The 14,926-nt window shown below is 30.5% G+C and overlaps 1 protein-coding gene across 1 annotated transcript; it reads right to left on the bottom strand.

Moving 5' to 3' along the window:
* Positions 1-2,059: 2,059 nt before the first annotated feature.
* LOC145331145 (uncharacterized) lies at positions 2,060-13,856 on the bottom strand. Its single transcript, XM_080175770.1, has 10 exons — positions 13,784-13,856; positions 12,580-12,669; positions 11,374-11,403; positions 10,849-10,890; positions 10,261-10,392; positions 9,817-9,900; positions 9,319-9,380; positions 7,945-8,032; positions 7,336-7,447; positions 2,060-2,132 (listed from the first exon to the last, which is right to left on the bottom strand). The coding sequence occupies exons 1-10, from the start codon at positions 13,848-13,850 to the stop codon at positions 2,060-2,062; spliced, it is 780 nt and encodes a 259-aa protein (XP_080031896.1). The 5' UTR covers positions 13,851-13,856.
* Between the last annotated feature and the right edge of the window lie 1,070 nt (positions 13,857-14,926).

Here is a 14,926-nt window from a genome sequence, read left to right as displayed (position 1 = left end):
TCAGATCAGCTCTAGGTCTTACCAATTTTTGTGTAGGTCGATCTTTACACACCTACTAAAAAATTTTTGGAAAAAAAAAATTTTCGTCCGACTTTGAGACCCAATAAGTACCCTTAATATTCATCTCACAAAAAATTCATTTGATACTTTTTTGTAGGCAATTTAATAAGGAACAAATTTGCTTTCATGTTTTTTTTCTGTCATTTGAAAGGAACATGGAGAAAAAGGTCATTTAATGAAGGTAGGTCGAAATTACCGAGAATAGCCCCTTACCGAAACTTCCCCCCCCCTTACCCTAATTCATTGATATATTAGGATTAGTGTTTAATAAGTTGAGAAAGATGAAATGAAAAGATCTAATTTTACTCTATAATAGAATCTAAAGGCTGATAATTTTACCCCAATAAAAACAAAACTTAATTATCTGTAAAAACTTTCTCAAAGCAAAGTAAAAAATAAACTTTAAGATTCCCCCAAAAAGTTATATAGGGGCCTATTCGTATTTTCGGCTGTGCAGTATGATTCTACAGGTTTGATATACCTTTCAAAAATAGTTTAATATTTTGATTTTATTTGTAAAGCAATATAAAATCAAATCTATGGAGATAAACCCTTTTAGCCTGTTTCCTACAATCTATTTGAAAATGATAACTTTCATGCCAAATTATATTTTCTTGGACATTTTATTTTAAGTGCAATAATATTTTGATAAGAATATGCCCTTTAAATATTTACATACAGGCATAAATTGTAATCCTGAAAAATAATAAATATAACACTTTACTAATTCTTCAATGTATTCATTGAATGTCAAGGGCTGAATGTCAACACAACTACATTTGTTATCTGGCTGATTCCTAAAAAGATATTCATACTGCCAGAAAGTGTTTTTTGATTTAGGAGGCAATATATCATGTTTTATCGAAAATACTGGGACACTTGAGCAGAATTGAACGTTTCTCTCCCCAACTACAGCTTTGATCCAAAAATAAGTGACAGAATTATGCAAAAAGTAGTAGAAATCCCACCCTCAACCATAAAAAATTGGGCCTATAGTATAAAATCAAGGACCTCTTTTTTTACGGTCCTGCTTCTTTCAATATTTTATAACATCTTGTATGTATGAGAAAAACCAGTTGGCCACACCGGGTTCTTAAAAATAATTGATTTATATTTAGTAGAATGCTGTTAAGGCAAAAGTTTTGTTAAATTTTACCTGATTTTGTCTTCTAATGTTTTGAAACATTTATTAAAGAAACAAGTCCAATCTGCCGGTATTCTTTAGAATATATTTGGATTTTAAGTCATAGTTTCTTAGTTTACAATTTAAATTTTAACTTGTACTACTGGTTTGAACACAGAGTGGACATTCCAGAAGACATTTGAGTAAAATACTACTCACAGTCCGTTCGAAGATTCTTTGACTTTTGTGTCAAAACCTAAATTGGGACATGGTGCATTTCATTACCCTAGGTTAGGTAACTATTATTCATTTAAAATTTTGAACAACTTTGCTTTCATGAACTCTTTCATAAAACCTCTCTATATATGATTTATTTAAGGCTAAATTTCCGTGACCTTAGCAAAGCAATTGATAAAAATGGCCATAAATCAACTCCCTTCAGAAGTGGTTTTATGAAGAACTTTATAATAGCAAACTTGTACAAAATTTTATATATTTTGCTTTTCTTGTCATAATTTTCTCAAAAACGGCTTCATTTTAGATTTTATTGAAAAGTCAAATGAAGTTACCTAACCTAGGGTAATGAAATGCACTATGTCCCAATTTAGGTTCTGACACAAAAGTTAAAGCACCTTCGAACGCACTGTGTATACAAGTACCCAAAGTTTTATAAACAAGATCCTTTATAAGTTTACAAAAAAAACTGTGGGTACTTTTATTATCCCATAATACGTATTTTTAAAAACCAGATTATATGAAAACCCCTGTAAATTAATTGTTTAAATTAATAATTTTGTTCTAAACAATTTATTAATTACACTTTCAATTTCAACTTTTCTCGTAATAGTATAACACAGTTTAGTTTCTTTCGCATTCTTAAACGACTCTAAATCCATTCCTAGTGTTTAATTGTGTGGCATAAATATATTTGTCAATGTACTTGCTATTGCTGATTTTCAAACATTGCAGTACATTTTAATGCGTAATGCTTCATATATTAGAAAGGAAAATTATTTGTCGCATAATAATCTATTTTTATGAAATCATATAGGGTAATGATAATAAATTAATATTTTAATTTAATGGGGAAGGAACCTTGTGAGCTTTACGGGGGTGTAACAAAGATATAAAGAGAGGTAATATTGTTTGTTAGGGTGTTTCATATTCCCTCATGGGTATCCGTCCCCCTACATAGTTAATGTACTAAAGATCAAACAAGCCTCCTTTGATTGGAAAATTGACGAATGAAGCGTACATCTTTTTAAATATCAGCTTTAAAATTAAGTATGGTATGCTTTTTTTAAACTTAACTCAAGCTTTGCAATTTTAAACGGGGGAAAACATTGGGTAGGTTAAAAGGTTTATCCATCCTCCTACCCCCTCCTTCTGCACGCCTCTGGTATAAAATGATGAGGGCTATAAGTGTTTAAGCCGAGTCCAGGTTTAAGAGTATGATCCTACAGGATCTCATCCTTCAGATCTCCTGCAAACTTTAAAAGTTGACTTTAAATCTAAATTTTAATCAAAAGCTTTTTCTTAAACGTCTACATAACATATTATTCTGTTGCTTCATAAGGCCTACACTCATAAAACCAACACTGACATAAGACCTAATCTCATAAGACCTACACTCATAACGTGAATGGAGGCCAAAATGTGTAAAATAAAAATTAACAAAAAATTTGTGTAAATAAATTGACAAAAAAATCTTCCAATTGCATTGTAAAAAGTCAACGATTATTTTTGTAAGAAGAGCACTTCTTAGTTTCTTATACAAAAAAATCACGCATGAACAGAAAAAGCCTAAAAACTATCCTAAATTTTTAAACATACATAAACCATTGACAGTGTATTAAAGAAAAGTTTTTTTATTGCTTAAATACTACAAAATAATTTTTTTTTCATTTTGACTTTAGCAACGCCATCAACTTTAACACATTGAAGAGGAAATACTAATTTTGTTCTAAAATGCGTAATTTTCAGAGTTAAAACATGATTAATACCTTAAACTTTTCCTTTAAACTTGCTTGACAATCTAAAACCTTTAAATCAACACATTTAATAAAGTGTATGAGTACAGCTCTTCACACGTGTTTTTTACCTGGAGGTCGATTGTGGAAAAAGCATGACCTAATATAAATTTTTTTTTCTCATAAATGGAATAGTCTGTACTTGAGTAAAATATGGTATCAATGCTAGATTGGCTACGCTATTCTAACTAGTTCTATAACTGATTAATCTGTTTCCAAAAATCTAGCTTTCTTTCTTTGCGCTTCTTTGTACTGTTTTTTTTTTGTCAAAATGATAAAATGTTTTAACAAATAGTCTTACATATATGAGATAATATAAATAGAAAAGGATATCCAGGGAGGTTGGCTAAATCTTCCCTTATTACCTCCTAGCAGATGAACTATCACTTCCTGTTAAATCTACGTAAATGGGACACAAAAAATACATTTTACATAAAACAACTTTACAGTAGCGAAGCTACTTTAAAATTAATTTTGTTTAAACCATAGATTAGTAAACAAAGCTCTTTACAACCGCCCTCTGTTTGCTAGTGGAACAAGGGGTGGGGGGGAGACAGTTTGAACACTTTCACATAAACAGTAAGCTCTGAGGCACATGTTTAATTGGGTGTGTTTTAGTTAATTATCAGAAAATATATCAAAAGTAACGAAAAACTATAGAGCTGCAAAATTGTTGTAATATTTATTAATAGCCACCACCAGCGGCTGGTAGTTTGCAGCTCAACAGTTTTTTGTTACTGTTGATATACTTTTTTATAATTAACCAAAACAAACCCCAAAAAAACAAGATTACATGTTTAATTTTACAAGTTTAGCTGAATAATTGAACCAGCGGTCAGCCGCCAAACCACCAAAATTAAAAGTTTTGCAGAATATTTCTAGACTGACCCATAGTATTATAATTCAGAGCTCTATCTTGTATATGGGGCCTCACAGCGCACTGTTTCTGTGAAAGTGTACACCCCCCCACCCCCTTATTTAAGTTTCATAAAGATATAGAGTCATTCTAAATGTTTTAAATTACAAATCCATTTATAACTACTGAATTTTTACACTATTTAATAAGAACATTTATTTGTATTAAATAAAAAAACAGGTTCACAACATCCATAAGTAGCGAAGCACAAAATCTATTGTAAAATAGACAAACAGACAAAGTGAGTCATAGAGCTGATTATCTGTTAACACAAAAAAGAAAAAAAGAGCAGTCTGACCGCTATGGATGTGTTATATTTAATTATGCTCCATATTTATGTGAATAGCTACAAGAATTTTCAGCCTTCTATCTTTCACAGGAGCTGAGAAAATCACGCCCCCCCCCCTCTTTTTGTTTCTAACAGATGGACTGACAGATGGACGGACGGACATTTCGAAATTTAGAGTAGCTTTGCTACTAAAAAAATTAATACATTGAGAAAATCAGTTGTGAAAATATAAAAAATATAAAAGCAGTCCGACTGCTATGGATGTTTCATACTTAATTATGCTCCATATTGATTTAATGTTTACAAGAAGTTTCAGTTTTCTATCTTTTATAGGAGCTGAGAAAATGATGTTTCCCATTGATGTCGATTGTCAAGTAAGTTTAAAGGAAAAGTTTAAGATACAAAACTCATGTCAACTCTGGAAATTGTTCAAATGAGAACAAAAATACGGTTTCAACATTTTTGTGTTGGCAGCCATGACTTCAACTAATTCTATAAGGAAAATAAAAAAATCTCTTTCTATTTTTAGAAAAAATATTTTTTTTCAACACACTATCATTTCTTAATGTATTTTTTACAATTTAGGATAGTTTTTAGGCTCTTTCTGTTCATGCGTGATTTTTTTGTATAAGGAACTAAGAAGTGCTCAGAACCAATAATTCGAGACAAAGTATCCTGCACTGTTAATAAAGGTCATGGCCAACATGAAGATTGCTGCAACAAATTACAACCATGCCTTCATCAAGGAGTACTTGCACAGCTTGTTTGGATTTCACACACATATATATATATTAGGGTAAGGCCGGATATCCGGCCAACGCCGGTATCTGGCAAATATCCGGTTATCCGGCCAAATTACCGGATATCCGGCCGGATAACGGGCCAAATTACAACATATTAAAGTATCAAAAAAGGATATAGTCCCTTTTGTGGCAACGCACCTTAAGGGGCGATCCGTTGTATTTTTAAAATTGCTTTTAATAGGTTATTTTAGGTTAGGTTAGATTATATTTGGTTAGGTGATTGCCCCGCAGGGTTAGGCAATTGGCCCCGCAACGTTAGAGTCCCCCGCGAGAGGCTAGAAATAGGAGGAAAGCTACTGTGAAAATACGAATAATCGCTCCTTAAGGGGCGTTGCCACGAAAGGGACTATACCCGCAAAAAAAATTTCTTCATAAACTGGTGTTTTATATTATACTAGCGGCTGCGTCCCTAGTATCTAGGGATATTATAAGGGACATGAAAGTGAAGAAAAATAACTTAAAACCTTACAACGACTTTTTTATAAAAATTAAACAGCCTAAAACCACCCTGGGACCTATAAGAAGCTTCACTCTAAAGGAGAACCATATCGGTTCAGCGGTTAGCAAGATCCTTCGCTACAGACAAAAAAAGCTTACTAATTTATATAATAGGATAAAATTAAGGTTAAAACTTAAAAATTAAGTAACTATTAAATGATCTTTCTTCTTAGCAAATAAATCTAATTAACTATTGCTCAATCTGGAGGATGGGCGGGGAGGTGGCGTTGAATGCCTGCCCCCCCCCCCCCCCTCTGTTTTTTTCTATCCCATTTTCTGTGTATAAAAGGTAAAGGGCTATAACTGAGTGACTTTCAAAATATGGGTATGACACATAACTGAGAGTTGAAATTTTTTTAATACCTCCTTCCTGGCGGGCACAGGATGCCAGCAAATCTGGTAAGGTCATTCAGGTAAAAAGTAAAAATATTTTTTTACTTAAACAACGCATTTCATGTTATCTAATACTAAAATACCCTATAGTTGTACATCCTAATATGTAATATAGGTGTTTAAGTCGAAATCTTTAAACGGTTCCTGTGACTGCAAATTTTTACTTAAAGATTTCAAATTTTAAACTTAGGCTTTTTTATATATCTTCATGACATATTACAATTTCATAAAATCCGTTGCCGTTTACCTGCCACCCGTCGGTTTGCGGCTGGCAGCTGCCAAGTACTGCTGCCACCGCCAAAATTTATGTTTTGAGATTTCTAATATAAAATTTACATAAAGATAAACATATTCAGAACAAATTGTTCTTCTAGCTTCAATAATAAAAAAATTACAGCCATTTAAGATTTTAAAAACTAGAGATTTTTGTTGTTAAATATAAAAGATTATATTGCCGGATATCCGGCCGGATAGTTTCAATTATTTATTATTTTCTAAATTTTCTTGTTTTGGGTAAAATCTGTAATTTCTAGTTATTATGTATAATTAATGCACAAACTCCTTAAAAAATTTAAGTAATATTTCCACTACTGACAAAACTATTAATAGACATTAACTGTTTAACTAACTCTAGACAGTTTTAGCGATTCTATGAAGATTTTAATGTTTTTTTTCTTTAATGTCTACACTTATAACATATAACTATCTTTTTTTTAACAGAAAAAGAGAAAAACTTCAAACTGAAAAACATGGAGAAAAACATCTATTGATTAAATCATCGAATAATGATTTCGATAATCCTTCTTGTGCTCCGTGTAAAAATAAGGAAAAAATGAGGGTATGCACAATACTGCAATTTTTACCCATGGTTTTTTGTAAGTAGTTCAAACATTAACATTGTTACAAAAACTGGAAAGTTTTAGCACTTGCCGTGAAGATTATGTTTTCTATCTTTTTTTCTCAATGTTTTGAGATATCAATGTCTAGTGATCCCCATTTAGATTATAATCTCAGTTTATTTTTTTCTATTATGAACATGAAAGCTGCCATATTATATTTCCTTCTGACAATGAAATGCTTGAAAATCTTTAAAGAGTTTTGTTAATCAATATGTATCTGTTCTGGATTTAATATGCCTACCTTTTATATTTTTGGATTAATTCTGTACTTTGCTATTTATGGATGTTTTAATCATTCCAATTTAAACAATGTACTACAATTACCCTAATTGAATTATGAGAGGATATAAAGCTGTATTCAAATCTCTGTCTATAGCCTTAAATGGACACGTCTCCCAACAGTCGTGAACCACTTTAGTTGCATAGTCCTTGGGGTCTGAAACATATTTGGGTTTTAGTATACAATTTACACAACACATACTTAAATCAATTGCTAAATAAAAAAAAATATTTTACATTTATTTTCATATATTTAAGACATTTCTAACTCTAAGTTAATTATGTAAAAATTTTCAAAAATTTTAGCGACCTGGTTATCCAGGATAAAAACCTAAATAGCAAAGATTATAAGGGTCAACTGATTTAACAACCCCAATTTTATTCTTATTTAAAAACGGTATCATTTGATAAAAATAACACTATATATTTTTAATAGAACAACACAAAAATATAAACGTAGTTCTGAATGTTTAAAATAAATCAATTACTTAGAAATAGTTGTATAATTTTCATATAATTTTGCTTGCCTACTTATTATTGGTAAGGGGGTTAAGGACAAGAGCTTTAGAATTGTTTGTTCAAGTCATTACCTTTGTTTTGCATAATATTATAAAGCTAAACCTAATCCAAATTATAGAAACCATATTACCATACCTTTTAATGACCTTGACTTTATTTTACAGACAGGTAAATAGCCATCAGAACAAGGTTTAACCAGCCAATTTGCACTGTATCTGTTCATCTAAATAACATTAATTAATGATCTAACAAGGATGACAACATCCATAAAAGCAAGATCTAAAACGATAGGACAAACGAACATTAATACTAGTAGTGTGTCAGAACTGAAAAAACAGAACATAAATGTACATTTAAATGTCGAATCAAAATTTTAAGTAAATTTGGACATAATTACATTTTTAGGATTTGATTATAGAGATGCTTTGCTTATAACATTGTAATTTGTTGTCCTAGGAATCAGTATTCCAAAAATCAGATCAATCGGATAATTTATCACATACAAATTTGTTGTAAAAAAAAGTTAAAAATCAACATGTTTAAAAACGACGTATGGACATTCTGGTAACGATTATATAGCTGCTACTCTTTCTAAATTGTGCCTTACTACTGCAGAAATCAACATGCAAAGTTTGAAATCGATAGGACAATTCTAGCATGCCTAAATTAACGAAAAAAGCTATATGTTCCATGCGTACGGACGGACCTACCCTAATTATAGAAAAGTTTCGATTTTAAAAAGATTAAAAAGATAAATAACATGCCCTTGTCAAAATAAGAATATATGTCATTTTTAAAGTTTTTATTCTGATACTAACTGTGATGTATATTACAGTTATGGACTTGAATCCATTTTTATAGAAGCAGAAATATAATCTATGATTATGGTTTGGACCCTCTAAAACTGTAATCTACCTTTCCACTTTCCCCTCTCTTGGTGAAGATATCTTCAACGCCGATACGATTTTTGAAATGTAAGATTCTACTTTCCCTTCTCTTGGTGAAGATATCTTCAACGCCGATACGATTTTTGAAATGTAAGATTCTACTTTCCCCTTTCTTGGTGAAGATATCTTCAACGCCAAGTCGATTTTTGAAATTTAAGATTCCACTTTTGCCTCTCTTGGTGAAGATATCTTCAACAAGAGAGACAAAAGTGGAATCTTATATTTCAAAAATCGTATCGGCGTTGAAGATATCTTCACCAAGAGAGGGGAAAGTGGAAGGGTAGATTACAGTTTTAGAGGGTCCAAACCATAATCATAGATTATATTTCTGCTTCTATAAAAATGGATTCAAGTCCCTAACTGTATTAGGTTTCTTCGAGCTATTGTAAATTTTAGAGGTATTTTATATCTAGATAACTAAATTGCTCATGAGTGTAAAATATCTTGGCTGAAAGTTCTTACACAATTTTATTTTTCCTTATTACCTAACTGGCCTTCACAGATTAAAAGTAAAATTTTTCTTAAGTTACTTTCTTGAAAAATTAATGGTTTTAAAAATTACCGCTATACACAGGGTATCATCCATCCCTTTACAACCAAAAGTATCATCTTGACAGTAACCAACTATATAAAGATTTTTGGATCATGGAAAGAAAACGAAGTCTTGTCTAATATTCACAGTAGCTTTTAATATAATATTTTAGGTTAAGTTAGGTTAAATACATGTTAATAATTGCCCTGCAGGGTTATAGTTCCCCGCAGGGGCTTTTAATAGGAGAAAAGCTACTGTGAAAAAACGACGAAACTTGCAACTTCGTTTTACTTCCTTTATACCGAGTTTTAAAGATTTAATCAAGATGAATCAATCTAATTATTTTTACATACGTTTTAGTTTCTTGACATAGCACGTAAAAGTTAAATTACTTCTGTCTTTCTTTCAACACCATTACGGAACAGAGAAAGTCTACATAGAAGGTATTCCCGTTTTTTTTGCTATGGAAACCCCAACTTATTATATTTTTAAAAGATAACAATTCTACACTCCAGGAATGTAAATTACCTGAAGAACCATCTGTCCACATACCCGTTCCTTGTTTTAACCCAATCCAAAAATTGTTTTTACTTGGATTTCTTTTTAAAAGTTCTGAAACAAAAATAATGATTATTTAAATCAAATTGATAAATATTAAACAATAATTAGGTTCTGTCCCTAACAGAAAGCTACAAACCCAGATACTTATGCATACAGGATAGACCTTATATTTAATCAAGATTTAGAAGGTGCAATATGTACGACAAACAACATGTACATGTCATCACAGTAAAACTATATTTGCATATAAATTAATTTGAACTTTTATTCAAATATGGTTTACTATTAAAAGTGTAGCAACTCCATTACTGAAAATTTTGAGTTTCTAATTCAAAAATGTTAAATTTTCAGTTATTTCATACGAACTGTTATCCTTTTTTATAGATTTTTAAATTGATAAAATTAAATAACCTAAGACAAATGCGTTGTCATCTTCACTGTTTATGGATGCCAAATGAGCTTCATCGGGGTCCAATTTTTTGCATTCTATTTCTGCTTCATCCCATGTATATTGTGGCTCTTTGATTATTTGATAGCAATCTCCTGATATAAAAAGTATAATAGCGGCTTTTCCCCTAGCCTCTAGGGGCTTTTTCCCAACAATGTAATTAAAAAAATTAGTTATTACTGGAACTCCCACCACTAATTTCAAATATTTTTTTTTTAATTGGGGAGAATTTTTTTATGTGGAATGATTGGGGTGTCCCACCCCCCCCCCCCCCCCCAAGAAAATAGCCTAAAAGCACCAGATGACCAGTAGGTATAATCCCTGAAGAGAAGAATCCAATCTGTTTATGGGTTACCAAGATCTTAGAGGATGGACAGCCATCAAGCTATAACTGTATTATAGATATTCCATAAGCATAATATTTTTTTAATAGAGAATATTTAATATATATTTTTTACATGTAAATTTTATTTTTATTTTGTGAGATTAAGTCATATCCACAACAATTTATACTTTAAAACCTTATAGTGAAGTAGTAAACTAAAATTTACCTGTTTTCAGATCAACAGTCCAATCACTACCACAGGTTTCAACTAATTTATATTAGTAATAATAAAAATGGTTAATATAAATCTAAAATACTTAAATATACATAAACTATATATTAGACGTACTTTTAAAAATTTGTATCCAAAAGAGACAAACATTTTTTTAAATTGTGAAAGTGTTTGAAAAGATAAATGATCTTTAAATATTAAGAGCAAGAAGTCAATTTCCTAATAGATATTTATAAATTGGTACTTAAAATATTCTATTAATTTCGATCCCAAGGCACACCTTTGATTTCTCCCACTCCATTAGGGGAGAATAAAGTAGAAATTATAATCTTTTATACATAATATAAAGCGAAAGATGAATTTCTGTTACAGTATAAAAACTCATTCTTATATTGAAATAAGATGATTTTGTATAATTTCCTTATTAAATAGACAAAATTATGCAAAAACAAAAATATAATTCCAACTTTTCTTTTTTGTGCACATAAGGTGACCATTGGAATAAAAAATAAACACTACCTGGATTTATCCTACCACAGTTTTGGTAATCTAAAAATACAATAATTTTTTTTAAAAACGATTGAAAAAACATTCTAATGAATTTTTCTATTAAAGCAAAAATCTATTGATGGATTAAGACCAAATTAAAAACCTTTCAGAAGGGTATTTACTAAAAATTTAAAAACTATTTGCCTCAACAAAATATCATTTACTAGCGGCTACACCCCCTAGAGGCCTCTAGGGGCACTTGAGGAGGAGAAAGTCAAATTTAAAAATTCACATTCTTATTTTAGATTTTAACAGAAAACGTAAAAAAAAATTTTAGGGGGGGGCGAAAAAATTTTTTTTTTTTTTGGGGGGGGGGTGCCAACCCTCTCATTTTTAATTTTAGTTAAACAATTTTTTTTTTAAATTGGGGGGGGGGGGATTTTTCATTTTGGGGGTTGGGGTTGGGGGTGTCCCACCCCCCAGGAAAATAGTTATAAACCTTCCCGGGCCCATGAGAAGCTACCCTGTTAAGGAGAACCCGGTCGGTTCAGCGGTTAGCGAGATCCTTCGGTACAAACATATAAACACACAGACAAACACACAAACATCCTGTTACTTTATTATAAGGATATTATATTTATTATGAAATATCATATTGTTTCACAATATAAAAAAAAATGAAGTTACTTCATGATATTTGTAGTTTTTATTGAAGAAGGTAATTCTTTGGAGAAAAATATTTTAATTATTATAGGCCAAACGAAATAGAAAGAACCAGAATTTGATGTTCTAATAAAACCAAAAAAGTAATCATGTACATATCAAGTATGTACAAGAATAGCAAAACACTAGTAATCCCGCAAAAATTTTAAAGGCATGTTTGTGTAATTTTTGTGAATTTTTATTATAAATAAACAATGAAGAAAATATATATTATTGATGATAATTGTTAAGAGGAAGGTTAAGTAAAGCAATACTGTTGTACTAAGACTTGTACCAAAGACTTCTAGGATTCTAGATGTCTAAAGTTTTTTCTTCCATTTTAAGTGTATAAGTTTCAATAACTTTTTTGACTTTTCAATTCAATGGTACAATATTCAACTTTTTTTGTAAATAAGATTTATTGTTCCAATAATTGGCTTACTAAAGCCAGTTTTGACGGGTATAACTGGCACCTGAAATACCTTATGAATCGATTGAGGAATGATGCTTTTACCCCAAACATTTACAACTTACCTTTAAGCACTGGAAGTTTGCTGGAAAACAAGTTTAGTACTTTATCCTCAAAATGTTCAAACCAATCATTTGTATCAAAGTTATTGCGCACTGAAAATAAAACTTTTTAAAAATTGCATATCTTTAAAACTAAAATTACTATGGATAAATTTCCGGAAAAATAAACTATAGAGCAGTTTCATAAAAAAATTAAACAAAAAAATCACGAAACCTTGTAAGATTTATAACTTGAAAATCTAGGAATCGATCTAGCACCTCGACCAAAATGCAAATATTAATGAAGCTGTGTGGGGATATATCAATTGTCGACTTAAATAATCCCTAAAAATATCAGCAATCTATCTCAAATAAGAGTAAAGAAAATCATGAAAACTTAAAAATCTAGGAATCGAACTAGCACCCCAACCAATAGGCAAATATAAGTATGCAGAACATTAAGGTATTAAATCCAGGGATTAAGGGAGTGGACAATGGGCAATTAATTCAATTTAAGAGTTTTCGCTGAAAGACCATGAAATACAGATTTATACAGAAAATATGAAGGATATTTTATGGATATATTAGGATATATTATGAAGGGTGTGTTAATAAAATTTAGAAAACTATTAAATTAGAAAAAAGTTTCAACAAAAAACATTCATTTGAAAATTAGATTACTAGCACATCAGACTGACGTAACCATTCTGTAATAATCATAGAAAAATCTCCCAAAATTTTAATGATTCTGTTTATTTAAAGACTGTTTATTACACAAATATCACAATAAAGTTTTTAAATATGAAATGATATTTTCTGGAGAGAAAAAATTGTTAAAACCATCTATCATGAAAACTTAAACATGTAGTAATCGATCTAGCACCCCAATTAATTGACGAATCTTAATAAAGCTATTATTATTGATATTAACATATTTAATCCCTGAAAATTTCAGCCTTCTATCTATTATGGGGAACGCGAAAATCACTTTTCCCCCACTTCATGACTGCAAGGACAGACGGACGGACGGAAATTTTGAATTATAGAGTAGCTTCGCTACTTAAAAATATATTTATACACTAATAAAACTTGTCTTACCAATTAAAGTATATTGAGATGTATATTGCCGAAATAGGAAGGACCCTTTTAGCAAGTGATGGTAATTTATCTATGTACCTTAGAGAAAGTTACATAGGGCTCACTTTACTATTTTAATTTAATGTCTTACCTTTACAATATGTAGTGTCTATAAGATAATACCATATCAATAAAGGTATCAAAAGATGATATTTCATTGTTTTATATCTAAAAAATAATAAAATAAAACTATTTTGACCATTGGTGATTTCACTTAATCCCTAGGTTTAATTTTTAGGTCATTTGGGAAAGCAAAAATCACATATTCAACTAAACGTTTTCGACGGACAATAGAATGACTGTTTAAAGTGCCTTTTAAGACCTCTTAAGTAAATGGCTAGTAAATTAGTCGACGGCCCTACGATCACTTGTGTTTATACGGTATCTTCGCAACTAAAATAAATTGAGTTTTATATGAATAAGGAAGTACTTTTTTAGTTTATTGAAAAGCTGCGCTTCTAAACATAAGACAAAATGTTAATGCTATATGTTTATATGTTAGCTATACTAAAAGTAAATATGTACTAACTGTGACCTAATATTGAACAGAGAACCATAATTTTCAGGGATATTGAGATAGGTCAAAGGTAAATCAATAAATTTAACTTTCTATATTTTCCCATTGAATGAGGTAGTGAGTTTTCTGTTTTAGGTAAGCGTCACATAGCTCCTGCTTACCTAAATGACTTTAAGCTAATTTTTTGCTTCTTTCCATCTCCTTAGAATATACATATACATATAACATATAGCTCCAAAAATGCTATGGAAACAATCACTTGTAGACTTAGTCTTGCCAATAATATTTCCTTTAAAAAATTCTTACTTATTATGCACTAGTAGTTCATCAGTAGGGCCTCGTGGTTTAATCTAGAAACAAAGTACAAGACCGCAACAACAATAAATTCATTGTCCTGTCCTTATATCTAAAATTTTTATTTTAGATACCCCTCTATAAAAGTCATCCCAAACAAGCCCCGAAAGAAAAGAATAATTCAAAGATTGTGGAATCGGATTCTAAAATAGATTTTGTTGGGTTGGGTATGACTGGTATATTTCTTAAAAATATACTAACAAAATTTTTGTGCTGCCACTTTATTGATTTTTAAAATGTTTAAAACTATTAAATGACTAGTGTGTAGATAATCAAGCAATTACAGATATTTCAGCTTCTCATAGGTCCTCTGTGAAGGTTTATAACTATTTTGGGGGAGGGTACCACCATTCTTCCAAGTGA

This window comes from Acartia tonsa, chromosome 11 (genome assembly GCF_053477335.1).
Source record: "Acartia tonsa isolate MP-2025a chromosome 11, ASM5347733v1, whole genome shotgun sequence".
Taxonomy (NCBI): domain Eukaryota; kingdom Metazoa; phylum Arthropoda; class Copepoda; order Calanoida; family Acartiidae; genus Acartia; species Acartia tonsa.
This window is presented reverse-complemented; position numbering and strand designations above follow the sequence as displayed.

Coding starts and splice junctions, on each gene's coding strand:
- LOC145331145 (XM_080175770.1), bottom strand. CDS start 13,850: ATGAAATATCATCTTTTGATACCTTTATTGATATGGTATTATCTTATA. Junction 10,891..11,373: donor CTGTGGTAGGATAAATCCAG/GTAGTGTTTATT, acceptor AATATAAATTAG/TTGAAACCTGTGGTAGTGAT. Junction 8,033..9,318: donor ATGATACCCTGTGTATAGCG/GTAATTTTTAAA, acceptor AATGTTATTTAG/ATGAACAGATACAGTGCAAA.